This window comes from Stenella coeruleoalba (assembly GCF_951394435.1).
Source record: "Stenella coeruleoalba genome assembly, chromosome: 13".
Classification (NCBI taxonomy): domain Eukaryota; kingdom Metazoa; phylum Chordata; class Mammalia; order Artiodactyla; family Delphinidae; genus Stenella; species Stenella coeruleoalba.
The window spans coordinates 44,414,499-44,429,164 of NC_137159.1; the positions used below are offsets into that span (position 1 = coordinate 44,414,499).

The window sequence follows — 14,666 nt, forward strand, 5'->3', positions numbered from 1 at the left end:
TGAAAAATGATAGGTTCTATAGGTATCATTTAATCAATTTTATAATATATATTATAATTTAATCTGGGTTAATGGTACTACTTTTTCCTTTCCATCATGGCTTTTTCTCTGTAGATAAAGTTTTGTGTTAACTCATTACAAACTGAACCCCTTGCTTGTTCCTCTTTAGTCTCTTTCCAACTCTGTCTTTATTTCTGCTGAGGTTATATTCTATTTGTTTTTCAGATGAGACACTTTTTGCTCTTCCTGCTGCATCTGAGCCTGTGATACACTCCTCTGCAGGCAAGTTCTTTCTGCTAGCCTTTTATCCTCTGTGTATTCTAACTTTAATTCTTTAGTTATGTTCACTCTATGCTTAGTAGTTTGAATTTACTAAAAATAAGCATGGTTCCAAGAATGTTTATCTACTGACCAAGTTGAAATTTGCATTTTATATGCAGTGTCCAAGAGAGAAATGGGCAGAAACCTGATTAATAATTGGAAATGTGTAAGGAATTCTTGGCCCCTTGATTTATGTTTATATATTGACTAGTCATTTTTTCCAAATACAGTTTATTTGCTTATAGCTGACAGGCTTTCATAGAAAAGAATGTCAGCCTATGACAGTTAATTATCCAGTGCCCTTTCTTTCTTATGCTGTCAAACTCTCTTCTCAAATCCTCATTTCTTCCTCTGAGACTAGTTAGAAGTAGCTTTTCTCAGTTAATTGTACGTGAGGTTTTTCTCAAAGACTTGATGTCTTTGCATAGTATATAATAGCCTCTGTAGCCATGCACATGTTTTTTGACAGTAGCTTTAATTTTTCAATTATGATTCAGTCTACTTGATTATTATTTATTAACTAAATGTTATTAGCATTTTAGTTAACAGTCTTTACTAACAGTATTTTTGAATCTGTCATAAAACTTGCATTAAATCTGAGAACGCTGGCATTCTCTAACTTTCCTTTCTGTCCATGGTCACAGAAAAAATTATGGATTTGAAGGAGCAGCCAGGTAACACTGTTTCTGCTGGTCAAGAGGATTTTCCATCTGTCCTGCTTGAAACTGCTGCTTCTCTTCCTTCTTTAGCTCCTCTCTCAGCTGCTTCTTTTAAAGAACATGAATACCTTGGTAATTTACCAGCAGTACTACCTACCGAAGGAACACTTCGAGAAATTTCAGATGAAGCTTCTAAAGAATTCTCAGAGAAGGCAAAAAAACCATTTGTAGACAGAGATTTACCAGAGTTTTCAGAATTGGAATACTCAGAAATGGGATCATCATTCAGTGGCTCTCCAAGAGCAGAATCTGCCATAACAGTAGCAAATCCTAGGGAAGAAATAATTGTGAAGAATAAAGATGAAGAAGAGGACTTAGTTAGTAATAACATCCTTCGTACTCAGCAAGAGTTACCGATAGTCCTTAGCAAATCAGTTAAAGAAGAGGGTAGAGTTATGTCTCCAGAAAAAACAAAAGACAGTTTTAATGAAAAGGGAATTGTAGCAGAAGCTCCTATGAGGGAGGAATATGCAGACTTCAAACCATTTGAGCAAGTATGGGAAGTAAAAGATACTTATAAGCAAGATAGTGATGTTTTGGCTGCTGGAGGTAATATAGAGAGCAAATTGGAAGGTAAAGTGGATACGGAACGTTTTTCAGATAGCCTTGAACAAACAAATCGTGAAAAAGATAGTGAAAGTAGTAATGATGATACTTCATTTCCTAGTACACCAGAAGCTATAAAAGATGGTTCAGGAGCATATATCACATGTGCTCCCTTTAACCCTTCAGCAAACATTTTTCCCTTGTTGGAAGATCATACTTCAGAAAATAAGACAGATGAAAAAAAAATAGAAGAAAAAAAGGCCCAAATTGTAACAGAGAAGAATGCTAGTGCCAAAACATCAAACCCTTTCCTTGTGGCAACACAGGATTCTAAAACAGATTATGACACAACAGATCATTTATCAGAGGTGACTGAGGAAGTAGTGGCAAACATGCATGAAGGTCTAACCCCAGATTTAGTACAGGAAGCATGTGAAAGTGAATTGAGTGAAGCTACAGGTACAAAAATTGCTTTTGAAACAAAAATGGACTTGGTTCAAACTTCAGAAGCTATGCAGGAGTCACTTTACCCTGTAGCACAGCTTTGCCCATCCTTTGAAGAATCTGAAGCTACTCCTTCACCAGTTTTGCCTGACATTGTCATGGAAGCACCATTAAATTCTATAGTTCCTAGTGCTGGTGCTTCTGCAGTGCAGCTCAGTTCATCACCATTAGAAGCTCCTCCTTCGGTTAATTATGAAAGCATAAAACTTGAGCCTGAAAATCCCCCACCATATGAAGAGGCCATGAATGTATCACTAAAAAAAGTATCAGGAATGAATGAAGAAATTAAAGAGGCTGAAAGTATTAGTGTAGCTGTTCAAGAAACAGAAGCTCCTTATATATCTATTGCATGTGATTTAATTAAAGAAACAAAGCTCTCTACTGAACCAACTCCAGATTTCTCTAGTTATTCAGAAATAGCAAAAGTTGCACAGCTGGTGCCCACTCATTCTGAGCTAGTTGAAGATTCCTCACCTGATTCTGAACCAGTTGACTTATTTAGTGATGATTCAATTCCTGAAGTTCCACAAAAACAAGATGAAGCTGTGATACTTGTAAAAGAAAATCTCATTGAAACTTCATCTGAATCAATGATAGAACATGAAAATAAGGAAAAACTTAGTGCTTCACCACCACCTGAGGGGGGAAAGCCGTATTTGGAATCTTTTCAGCCCAATTTAGGTACCACAAAAGATACCTTATCATCTAATGAAGTTTCAACATTGATCCAAAAGGAGAAAATTCCTTTGCAGATGGAGGAGCTCAACACTGCAGTTTATTCAAATGATGGCTTATACATTGCTAAGGAAGCAAAAATAAGAGAGAGTGAAACATTTTCAGATTCATCTCCAATTGAGATTATAGATGAGTTCCCTACATTTGTCAGTTCTAAAACAGATTCTTCTCCTACATTAGCCAGGGAATACAGTGACCTAGAAATATCCTACAAAAGTGAAGTTGCTAGTGTCCAGGATGGAGCTGGGTCGTTGCCTTGCTCAGAATTACCCCATGAAGTTTCTGTCAAGAGTGTACAGCCTAAAGATGAAGAAAAAGTTCATGTCCCAGATGAATTCTCCAAAGATAGGGCTGATATTTCAAAGGTGCCCTTACTGCCTCCAGATGTTTCTGCTTTGGATGCTCAAACAGGGATAGGCAGTATAGTTAAACCCAAAGTTCTTGTGCAAGAAGCTGAGAAAAAACTTCCTTCTGGTACAGAAAAAGAGTACAGACCACCATCTGCTATGTTTTCAGCAGAGCTGAGTAAAACTTCAGGTAATCAATCCGTACCTTATTTTGTGCTTTCTTGCCACCTTTTGACCTATGGAACATTCCACTACATTTTGTGTAGTATGTTACATTTATAGTGTCTGATATATCACATTGATAAGAATTCTTTTTACTGTCTCAGTTTAAGATTTTAGTGCTTTTTCTAGCCCTCTTGCACTGATCGCGCACCCTTGCTCTTAGCTTTTCCACACAATTATTTGTTGGTCATTTTTATGCACCATGGAACTAGAAAAAACTTTTTTTAGAATTGGCTTCAGTGTCTGTTCCCTTCTTTTGCTTTAGTGTTTCCTGATAGCATGAAGAGCAAGAGGTATTAAAACAAAATATTTTCAGATGTGTTTACTTTTGTTTTCCCAGAAATATCTTCATTTAAAAATTTTGACGAAAGAACATTTCTGTTACCTGTTTCTGATCTTTCAATATTATGCAATAATTTCCAGTAAAAGGTATAAAGTTAAGCATATTGAGTATTAGACGTTTTGTTGAAAAGTATAAATTGAGGTATGCTATTTTTAATTCTCCTGAAAAGTACTAATTCTCATTTTTTTCTTTTGACTCTACACTTCCCACATATCTGATTTGTGTAAAGTGATTTGTACATGTGTTTTTTATTTAGCATTCTAATTTAGATGATTACTGTGTATTTACTGAATATACTAATGCATTGGAGATAGGTAGTACTGGTGGCAGAGACCAGTTTAGAGTTGCTGTAATTGAAGAAAGAGGAAATTATGAACGTAAGGCAATGGGATGAGCATGGAGACATAGTACTTAGTGTTTGATTGGAATTGGACCTGAAGGTTAAGGGGAGGAGTTAAAGCTTACTCTAGGAAACCTGGGTTTCTTGTATGTGCAGATACATGGCAGTATGAGAAACTGAGTTAGGAAACATGAGAAAATAAAGTGGAAGAAAATAAAAAACTCAGTTTTGAATATATTGTAATTAAGGTACCTATGAGACATCCAAGAATGATGGGTATTAAACATGAAGCTCTTGAGAGAGACCTTGACCGTATGTTTGTATTTACCATGGGCTCAGAGATTGTAATTAAAGCCACAGACATCAACTAGGGGGAGCCGAGGGAAGAGGAAGATTTAAAGTTGGAGGAATTGATCAACATTATCAAATACTAGAGAGCTCAGTTAAGATAAGGATTGAGAATTTGTCAGAAGGGAGGGAAGGTGTTATAATGGTAATCCCTATTCTCAGATGGTTAACGATTTTCTACATCCTTGATTATGATGTATTTAGGTGTTTTAAAAAAATTTTCTGATTCTTATTACTGAATCAAATTCAGTAATTCTGATTCTTATTCTTATTTAAACCTGAAAGTATTGATAAGTATTAAATAATAAATAAAACTTGCTCAGATAATTTATTATCTCCAGTTTGTTTCCCTTGTTTTCTTAAAATGACATTTGTAGGCAGAATTCAATTTTAATTTTGGGAAGAAAGGCTGATTTTGTAAGGGAGATGAGCAAGGTATTATTGATGCAGACATTGATGCCTTATTGATAGTTTTGGATAAAATTTGTTGTGAGAAAAATGAATACTAGTCTTCTCCCTTAATAAGGGTATTTTATCAAACTGTATTCTTTTTTTTTTTTTTTTGACCACGCCATGTGGTTTGTGGGAGCTTAGTTCCCCAACCAGGGATTGAACCCAGGTCACAGCAGTGAAAGCACCGAGGTCTAACTACTGGACCACCAGGGAATTCTGTCAAACTGTATTCTTAACAATGAAATGTAAATACTGGTTTTTCTCAGTTCATAATTATGAACATTCATTCTGTTTTTCCTTTCACTGTACGTCATTATTTAGAGGCTCAGCGTTTCATATATGTTTTTATTTACTTTTAAAAAAATTTGTGGCTAAAGATTTATGCTTTCAGTACCCTGATGGTTTCCATTTTTGTTTAAAATATATTATCACTGGCACTTTAATTTTTCACTTTCCACTCATTTTAAATATAAATGTATAATTACAATATTCTAATAATTGCTTAAATTTATACTACTAAATACAGACCCAGATAGTGAAACTACTGAAAAGAATAGTTAACTGATAGGGAGCACTACCAGATGACAGCTGAAATCTTTTTCTCAGATGATGCATGGAAGTCCCAGTTTGGCATAGAATGACAGTTTAGGGATATAAGTGTATGATTGGAAGTGGAAGATCATCAACAAATACTAAGGGCATAGAGAGGCTGTCTCTACCTTGGAATATTAGGAATGGCTTCACAAAGAGATGCTTTTATAAAAGCTACAGTTAGCAAACGTGAGTAAACACATAGACCTGTTCATTTATATAAATATAATAAAAGTTTTCCAGATCCTGTTTTGGTATTTTTGGGGCAGGTGGGTATGTGTGGGTATTATGGTCAGTATGTAGAAACTGAAGCTATTCAAGCTATTCACTTGAAGCTAGGGACATAGATGGATTTGAGACTGGCCATGGGTGACTCAGTGAAAAGAAACATTCAGGTTTATTCAGAACCCTCCAATCTATGCTAAAGGAGGGTTTATGATACATTGGATGCTAAATTTTTCTCTGACTGGAATTAAGCAGAATTTTTTTTAAACTTATGGTCTCATTTAGAGAGTTTCTTTTAAAAAAAGGATGATTGCTTTTTTAAAATTAACTTTCATTTGGAAATAAGTTCAAACTTAAAAACAATTGCAAAAATAAAAGTAGTACAAAGAATGTCTTATACTCTTCATCTAAATTTACCTACTAACATTTCTCCATTTACATTATTATTTATGATCTCTCTTTTTATAGATAACTAGACAATGGATACATAGATACAGTATATCCTTTTTTTCCTGAACCATTTGAGACTAAGTTATATACGTTCTGTTTTACCCCTAAATAGTTTAAAAAGGGATATTCTCTTACATAACCTCAGTACAGTTATTAACTTTCTAAATTTTACATTCATTCAATACTTTTTTCTAATCTACCATCCATATTCTAGTTGTGTTAGTTGACCTAATAATGTTCTTTGTAGTGTCCTGTACTACAAGGTCCAGTCTAGTGCCAGGTTTTGCATTTAGTTATGTTACCTTTGGCTCCTTTAATCTGGGACATTTCCAGTCTTTATCTCTTACGATTGTAACATATTTAAAGAACACAGGCCCTTTCCCTTCTTCCTTTAATAGAAAGTTCTTTGTTTTGCGTTTTGTCTAATGTTTCTTAGTGATTAGATTAAGTTTGTGGATTCATGGCCAAAATGAAGATAATGTAGTGCCCCTCTCATAGCAATCTGGAGGTACCTACTATTCATCAGTCCCTCATTGATGAGGTTTAATTTACACCATCTGGTCAAGGTGGTTCCTGATTTCCTTATTGTATAATTACTATCTTTCTTCCTTCCTGACAACTAATAAGCAGTCTGATGGGTGACACTTCAAGACCATGTAAATATCCTGCCCTCCATCAAAATTCCCTCCCTAGATTTAGTATCTATTGATGGTTCTTGATTGATTTATTCTTTACCATTAAGTTTGCAAAAGATGATTTTTCTAATACTTCCTCCACGTTTATCAATCAACCCTGGCATTCTACTCTTAGCAAGAGCTCTCCTTTTCCATTAATTATTTAATTATCAGTATGGATTCATGAATTTCTCTTTTCCCCCCAATGTTCATAATTCATTGCTGTACTTATTTTGGTTGTCAATGGTCACAGATTTGGAGGGCTCCCCTTCAAATTGGCTCAAGGACATGCAGCTGTCCTTTTTTTTTTTTTTTGAGTGGAGAGGGAAGCACTTCTTACTTTCTAGCATAACGAAATGTTGTAGGCTCATCTTTTGCCCACTCTGTCCCAGCCCTGAAGTCAGCAGTTTCTCCAAGGATCCTTGATTCCTTTCAGTGATCAAGAGCTGGATGCTAATTGTACTTTGCTCCTGTGGGGTCTTTCCATTTTAGCCCTTCCAGTGGACCGAGGTAGGAAATACTTGTATACATACATACAAATAAACATACACATATTTATGAAATCATGTGTTTACATAGATACTTCCAAATCCAAAACATTCCCAGAGGACTATTTCTTTCTTCCCCCATTTCACATTTGTATGTTCCTTCTATAGTGAGAACCTGGCTTCTAACACTACCAATACATTTATTAATTTGTTTAATCCTTGAGTACATCTAAAATAGTTTTAGAATGTTTTATAATATCATTATAATAAACATAATAAAGGGTTCAGGTTTATTTTTCAAATCCACCTCCCTCAACCCTGCCCAGGTTACTCGGATTAGTTTTATTTTCCCTTTTCCTTCTACCTTCCCCCCATCTTCAGTGTGGTTATAATACTCATTTGAAATAAACTTAGATTTGTTTCAGTTTGCTTTCAGTTTTAGGTTTTCTTTCTCTCTAGGACATTTTTAAATTAAGAATTTTGAAAGGCTGAGAAAAGAACCTGAATTCTTTGCATTTTACCTAGAAAGGGGAGACTACCATTTATGGGAAATCTTTTAAGCACCAAGCATTTTCACATAGTCATCTCATTTAGTCTTCACCATAATCTGAAAGAAGGAATCATTTCATGGATGACAAAACCTAAATCTAGGGATGTTACGAAACTTTACCGAGGTTGCATATTATGTAGTAAGCACAGTACTTTTGAGCTTCTATTGTGTTCCAGACATTGGGCTAACTTACTTTTTTAAAAAAATTTTTATTGGAGTATAGTTGATTTACAATGTTGTGTTAGTTTCAGGTGTACAGCAAAGTGAATCAGTTACACATATATCCATTCTTTTTTAGATTCTTTTCCCATATGGGTCACTGCAGAGTACTGAGTAGAATTCCCTGTGCTATACAGTAGGTCCTTATTAGTTATCTATTTTACGTATAGTAGTGTGTATATGTCAGTCCCAATCTCTCAATTTATCCCCCCCTGTTACACTCTGGTAACCATAAGTTTGTTTTCTACGTCTGTGACTCTATTTCTGTTTTGTAAATAATTTGTACCATTTTATTTTGGTTAGATCACATATAAGCGATATATGATATTTGTCTTTCTCTGTCTGACTTCACTCAGTATGATAATCTCTGGGTCCATCCATGTTTCTGCAAATGGCATTATTTCATCCTTTTTTATGGCTGAGTAATATTCCATTGTATATGTGTGCCGCATCTTGTTTATCCACTCCTCTGTCGATGGACATTTAGGTTGCTTCCATGTATGGCTATTGTAAATGGTGCTGCAATGAACGTTGGGGGTGCATGTGTCTTTCTGAATTACAGTTTTCTCCGGTTATATGCCCAGGAGTGGGATTGCTGGATCATATGTTAGTTCTATATGTATTTTTTTAAGGAACCTACATATTGTTCTCCATAATGGTTGTACCAGTTTACTTTCCCACCAACAGTGTAGGAGGGTTCCCTTTTCTCCACACCCTCCCCAGCATTTATTGTTTGTAGTTTTTTTGATGATGGCCATTCTTACTGGTGTGATGTGATACCTCATTGTAGTTCTGATTTACATTTCTTTAATAATTAGTGTTGTTGATCATCTTTTCATGTGCTTTTTGCCATCTGTATGTCTTCTTTGGAGAAATGTCTATTTAGATCTTCCACCCATTTTTGATTGTGGTGGTTGTTTTTTTGATGTTGAGCTGCATAAGCTGTTTATATATTTTGGAGATTAATCCTTTGTTGGTTGGTTTGTTTGCAAATATTTTCTCCCATTCTATGGGGTGTCTTTTTGTTTTGTTTATGGTTTCCTTTGCTGTGCAAAAGCCTTTAAGTTTCATTAGGTTCCATTTGTTTATTTTTGTTTTTATTTTCATTAGGAGGTGGATCAAAAAAGATGTTGCTGCGATTTATGTCAGAGAGTGTTCTGCCTGTTTTCCTCTAAGAGTTTTATAGTTTCTGGCCTCACATTTAGGTCTTTAATCCATCTTGGGTTTATTTTTGTGTATGGTGTTAGAGAGTGTTCTCATTTTATTCTTTTACATGTAGCTGTCCAGTTTTCCCAGCACCACTTATTGAGGAGACTGTCTTTTCTGTATATTCTTGCCTCCTTTGTCATAGATTAGTTGACTAACTTTCTTATTTATATTAGTTCTTATCCGATTCCACAAAGGAGATATTTTTTCCGACAAGTGAAGAACTGGGATGAGACCTAGGTTTTGTCCCCTTCACAGTTTTGGAGCAAGCAGTTATTGTCCTAAATAGCAGATGACCAGGGTGCTGCTGCTTTTATTACATACCTATTGTGTTGGGGGCATTAACCAATGCAAGGCATTTTTAAAAATGTCAGGAACATTGGTTACTGTGTACATTTTCTCATGTGGTCTTCTATAAGTAGGGATATTAGAATGAGGGTAACCTTCTGTTGCTTCCATGTGGAGACTGAATAACCCTATTGTTATTCAGCTGGACCGCTGCTGTCTTTGTTGTTGGTGGGTCATTGGTGAAGAAAGGTGCTAATGTCTCCCATTGAAACCACTGAGATCTTGACTTAATGATAGTGATTGCTTAATACATGTTTGTTGGTTGCTTGGTTTGCCACTAGTGCACAGAACATTTTAAGTTCATAATCATAGTATAGATTGTGTTTTGCTGACCTGTTGTAACTTGGTGAGTGAAGTGTAAACCAACCAGATGTTAATTATTCATTACACTTAAAGTATGTGCTTTCCAGGAATAACCAAATAGTATTGCCATAATAAAGAACTCGCTGAAAAATGGCCCATTTATCTAGGTAAAGAATTAAAAATTATCCTTTGCCAATTTATAGATACTTCTTAAATGTGTTCATGAATAAGAACTTTCTTTTGATGATGTTTATAACTTAAAACATTTTTCTTATATTAATTTTAAAAATTGATTGTATAGCTTTTGGGCTTTCTCAGTAAAGCATTATAGATATTAAGTATTTTGTTAAAATACATTTTTAGTGAGCATATATAGGATGCTTCTTGAATATTATTAGTTGGGTTTTGATTAGGACAGTGAGCAGTTAATCTGATGAAAGTAGAAATTTAAGTACCCTGAAAAATGAAAATGTTTAATCTAACACATTGAGTAGAATTATCTTTAACTGGAAGGCTTTGAGTAAATATAAGTGTAGCTAAATTAGAAACTGACTTATTAATAAGGAAATGATTATATTTACTCAAATGTTTGACATTGTCAAATTAGTGTGGATTTATTTAGTGCTTACTGTGGGTCCAATACAGATTGAAAATAAATATGAAATATGAACCTTTATAAAAGATAGATACTGCTACATATAATATGGTTGAAAGAACTTCATCTTGGGCATCTTACACACCTAAGATCTAATCCTGGCTTTTTTACTGGATTACTTTTTTAGCTGTATGACCCTGGGCAGATGTTTTAATCTGTTTGAGCGTCAGTTAAATTTAGTAGTCAGAATTTCTCTCAGGGACCTGCTAACTGTCAGTGAAGTCAGGGTAGCAGTACATGAAGCAATCTGAAGTAATATATGCTAATTGTACAAATTTGAGAAGTAGAGAAAAGCATTTAGATGACAAAAAAATTGTAATTGTATTGCCCAGACATAATCATTGCTAATATTTTAGAATATATTCTTCTAGTCTATTTCTATGCATATGGATACTGTATGAATGCAGTGAAAAAAGGTGTTTTTCCAAACTGGGATCATACGTTATATATTGTTTATTGCTTTACAAAATTCAGCAATATATTATATTGCATAATGCCAAAATTTCCATGTCTTTATTTTTCTGCTGTGTGATTATTTAATGTTTAGTGTTCCTTGGTATTGGATATATTATAATTTAATCAGTTCTCTACGATCCTTAGATTGTCTCCAGTTTTTTAAATTTATAAATAATGCTATTATTAACCTCTTTATGTTTAAATATGTTGTACATATCTCCAAATTACTCTTTTCCATAAATTACTAGAAATAAAACCCTTGGAAATGGGTATGTACATTTTTAAGCGTTTTGACAAAAATTGGCTATCAGAAAACTTGTACTAATTTAAAAAATTTTTTATTGGAATATAGTTGCTTTACAACGTTGTGTTAGTTTCTGCTGTACAGCAAAGTGAATCACCTATACGTATACATATATCCCCTCTTTTTTGGATTTCCTTCCCATTTAGGTCACCACAGAGCACTGAGTAGAGTTCCCTGTGCTATACAGTAGGTTCTCATTAGTTATCTATTTTTTACATAGTAGTGTATATATTGTCAATCCCGATCTCCCAATTCATCCCACCCACCCCCTTCCCCCTTAGTATCCTTATGTTTGTTCTCTATGTCTGTGTCTCTATTTCTGCTTTGCAAATAAGTTCATCTGTATCATTTTTCTAGATTCCACATATAAGCTAATGATGTTTGTTTTTCTCTTTCTGACTTCACTTTGTATGACAGTCTCTAGGTCCATCCATGTCTGTACAAATGGCACAATTTTGTTCCTTTTGTGGCTGAGTAATATTCCATTGTATATATGTACCACATCTTTCTTTATCCATTCCTCTGTTGATGGACATTTAGGTTGCTTCCACGTCCTGGCTATTGTAAATAGTGTTGCAATGAACATTTGGGTGCATGTATCTTTTCAAACTAGTTTTCTCCGTTATATGCCCAGGAGTGAGATTGCTGGATCATATGGCAGTTCTATATTTAGTTTTTTAAGGAACCTCCATATTGTTCTCCGTGGTGGCTGTATCAATTTACATTCCCCCCAACAGTGTAGGAGGGTGCCCTTTTCTCCACACCCTCTCCAGCATTTGTTTATAGACTTTTTGATGATGGCTATTCTGACTGGTGTGAGGTAATACCTCATTGTAGTTTTGATTTGCATTTCTCTAATAATGACATTGAGCATCTTTTCATGTGCTTTTTGGCAATCTGTATATCTTCTTTGGAGAAATATCTATTTAGATCTGCCCACTTTTTGATTGGGTTTTTTTTTTTGATATTGAGCTGCATGATCTCTTTGTATATTTTGCAGATTAATCTTTTGTCACAACTTGTACTGATTTTTACCCTTCTAATGGAGTAAGACAACAACCCATTTCTCTATTGATCACCAACAATTAGTATTATTTATTAATATTGTTTTTTTAATCAGAAAATTTTGATAGCTAAGGACTTATACATTATACAAAATTCAAAAAGTACTATTACAGTAAGTCTTCTTCCTGTCTTAACTAAGCTGCCTAGTGCTCCTTCTTAGAGTCATTTACTAGACTTCTCATGTATCCTTCCAGACATTGTATACCTGTCTTTTTTTTAAAAAAAAAAAAAAACCTTTACCAGTTTGATAGGTTAAAGTAGTTATCTTGCTGTTTCGATCTTCGATTATTAGTGAAGGTGAGCATGTTCCACATATTTACTGGCTATTTGTATTTCTTTTGTGAATTGCCTGTTCATACTCTTTGCCCATTTTAAAATTTAGAATCGCCTCTTTCTGATTTTATGAGAGTTCTTTATATAGAGTGGATGCAAATCCTTGTCATGTTACAGTTTTCCCTTAGTTTTCTAAATAATTTTTATTTTACTTTGCATTTTGGTGGATATTTTCAGTTTTCACCTGGGAAAATTTATAATTTATTTACTAATTTATAGTTTCATTTTTATGTTTAATTCTGATCTGTTCAAAATTGATTTTGAATTCTGGTCAGAGATCATTTTATCCCACATGCCTTTCTGGTGTTGGAGTTGTTTTCCTATCCCCATCACACTCTGATAGTCCCCTAGTACCAGGCAACAATCCTAAGGAAGAGCCAGAAAATTGAGAACAGTTTTAGCCAGGTTGCATGCTTTGGGTTGGACAGTCAACGGTACTATGGGTGTTGGTGCCATCTAGTGTTGTAGATAGAAAACGATGTCTGTGGAATGCTCTGTAATTGACCATATGGAAATTCAGTTGGGCTGAGAAATTTAGTGAGTTGTGGATATTTGCTTCACAGTAACAAATGACTTTGAAAATGACTTTATAAAAGGATTTTGAATTTTGACACATCGTACTGAATCAAACAAATGCTTGAATCATGCTATGATAAACATTATGAAATGACCTTAAAGATTCCCCCAAACATGTACTTCAGTGAAAACTTAAACGTTTTAAAAGATCTGTTCAAAACCCAATGACTATTAAATTTTTAAATTCCAGGTTTAAAAATGCTTTGGATCTTTTGGATTATCTGTGTATTTATTTTAGATTATAATATAAGAAATCAACATTTATTTAGTTCTCATTGAATAGTATCACTTTCAGTTTCTTTCTGTATAATTTTTAGTATGTATTTTTATCAGCTTATATGGAATTGTTTATAGACCTTAAAATGCTCATTATATTTTGGTTATTTTTTAACTTGTCATTCATTTTCTAGACTAAAGTCTTTGTTCATGTCTTAAGGTTCAATTCAGTAGTTAGTGCTGAAGTGCTGTAATTTAGTCCATAGAGGGCATTACGTTACAGCATATGGTATTAAACAGCATTATTTAATATCTTTCAGTAATGGGACATATGTTTAGTTTTATACTTTTGTATAGTTCAGAATAATTAAATTTTGAAGTAAGTTTAAAACTACTGTGTAGCTGTAATTTTTTTCTTTTTATTAAAAAGTCCTGTTATCTGTTGCTGGAAAGTAGAAATAATTTTTTTAGCGATCAAGAATTGCATACAAGCAACCCCCAGTTTAGAGAGTAGCACTTTCAATCCAAATGACCACCTCTTTCTCACCTTATTTGCCTTCATTTCTAAACATTGTAAAGCAAACAAAGCAAAACAAAAACTTGAGTTTTTCTGGGGTTCAGAATTAGAGGAAGGAAAGAAATGGAAAAAGAGGAATATCTTGGGAGAGCTGGCCTGGGAGGTCTTAGAGTTTACATATTGTTGCCTATTCCAAAATACAGTCCTCTACTGTTGGAAATCCTGCCACTTAGGTACAAGACACACACACACACACACACACACACACACACACACACACACACACACACACACACACACACACACACACACACACACACACACACGTTTATGAGAGTGTTATAGAGAAAGGAGTTTTTTATTCTTTAGTAGGACTTATTTTAATCATATAATTTTCCTGCTAATGAGGTAAGTGCACGAAGAAAATGAGAGTTTTGATCTGAGATATGAAGAGAAGAGAAATGTAGAGAGTGTAGGTAATTTTAGAGCATGGGTACTGTTTGGAAAGGAGTTAGGGGTGTGTTTGGGGTGGTTTTGGTCATTGGTTTTTGTCATGCTTTGGGGAGGTACTGGGTTTATGGACATTGAGGAATGAGAAGTTGCCAATCATGA

At 34.4% G+C, this 14,666-nt stretch overlaps 1 protein-coding gene across 2 annotated transcripts in view; it reads left to right on the top strand.

The window, feature by feature from the left end:
• RTN4 (reticulon 4) overlaps nucleotides 1-14,666 on the top strand; it is a 66,665-nt gene that overhangs the window by 16,747 nt on the left and 35,252 nt on the right. The window contains exons 2-3 of one of the 2 annotated variants that reach the window (XM_079941579.1): nucleotides 226-282; nucleotides 966-3,362. The exons of the other annotated variant lie outside the window; for it this stretch is intronic. Coding sequence (XP_079797705.1) covers nucleotides 226-282; nucleotides 966-3,362 — 2,454 coding nt within the window. The remainder of the gene's footprint in view (nucleotides 1-225; nucleotides 283-965; nucleotides 3,363-14,666) is intronic. 2 annotated transcript variants of the gene reach the window in all.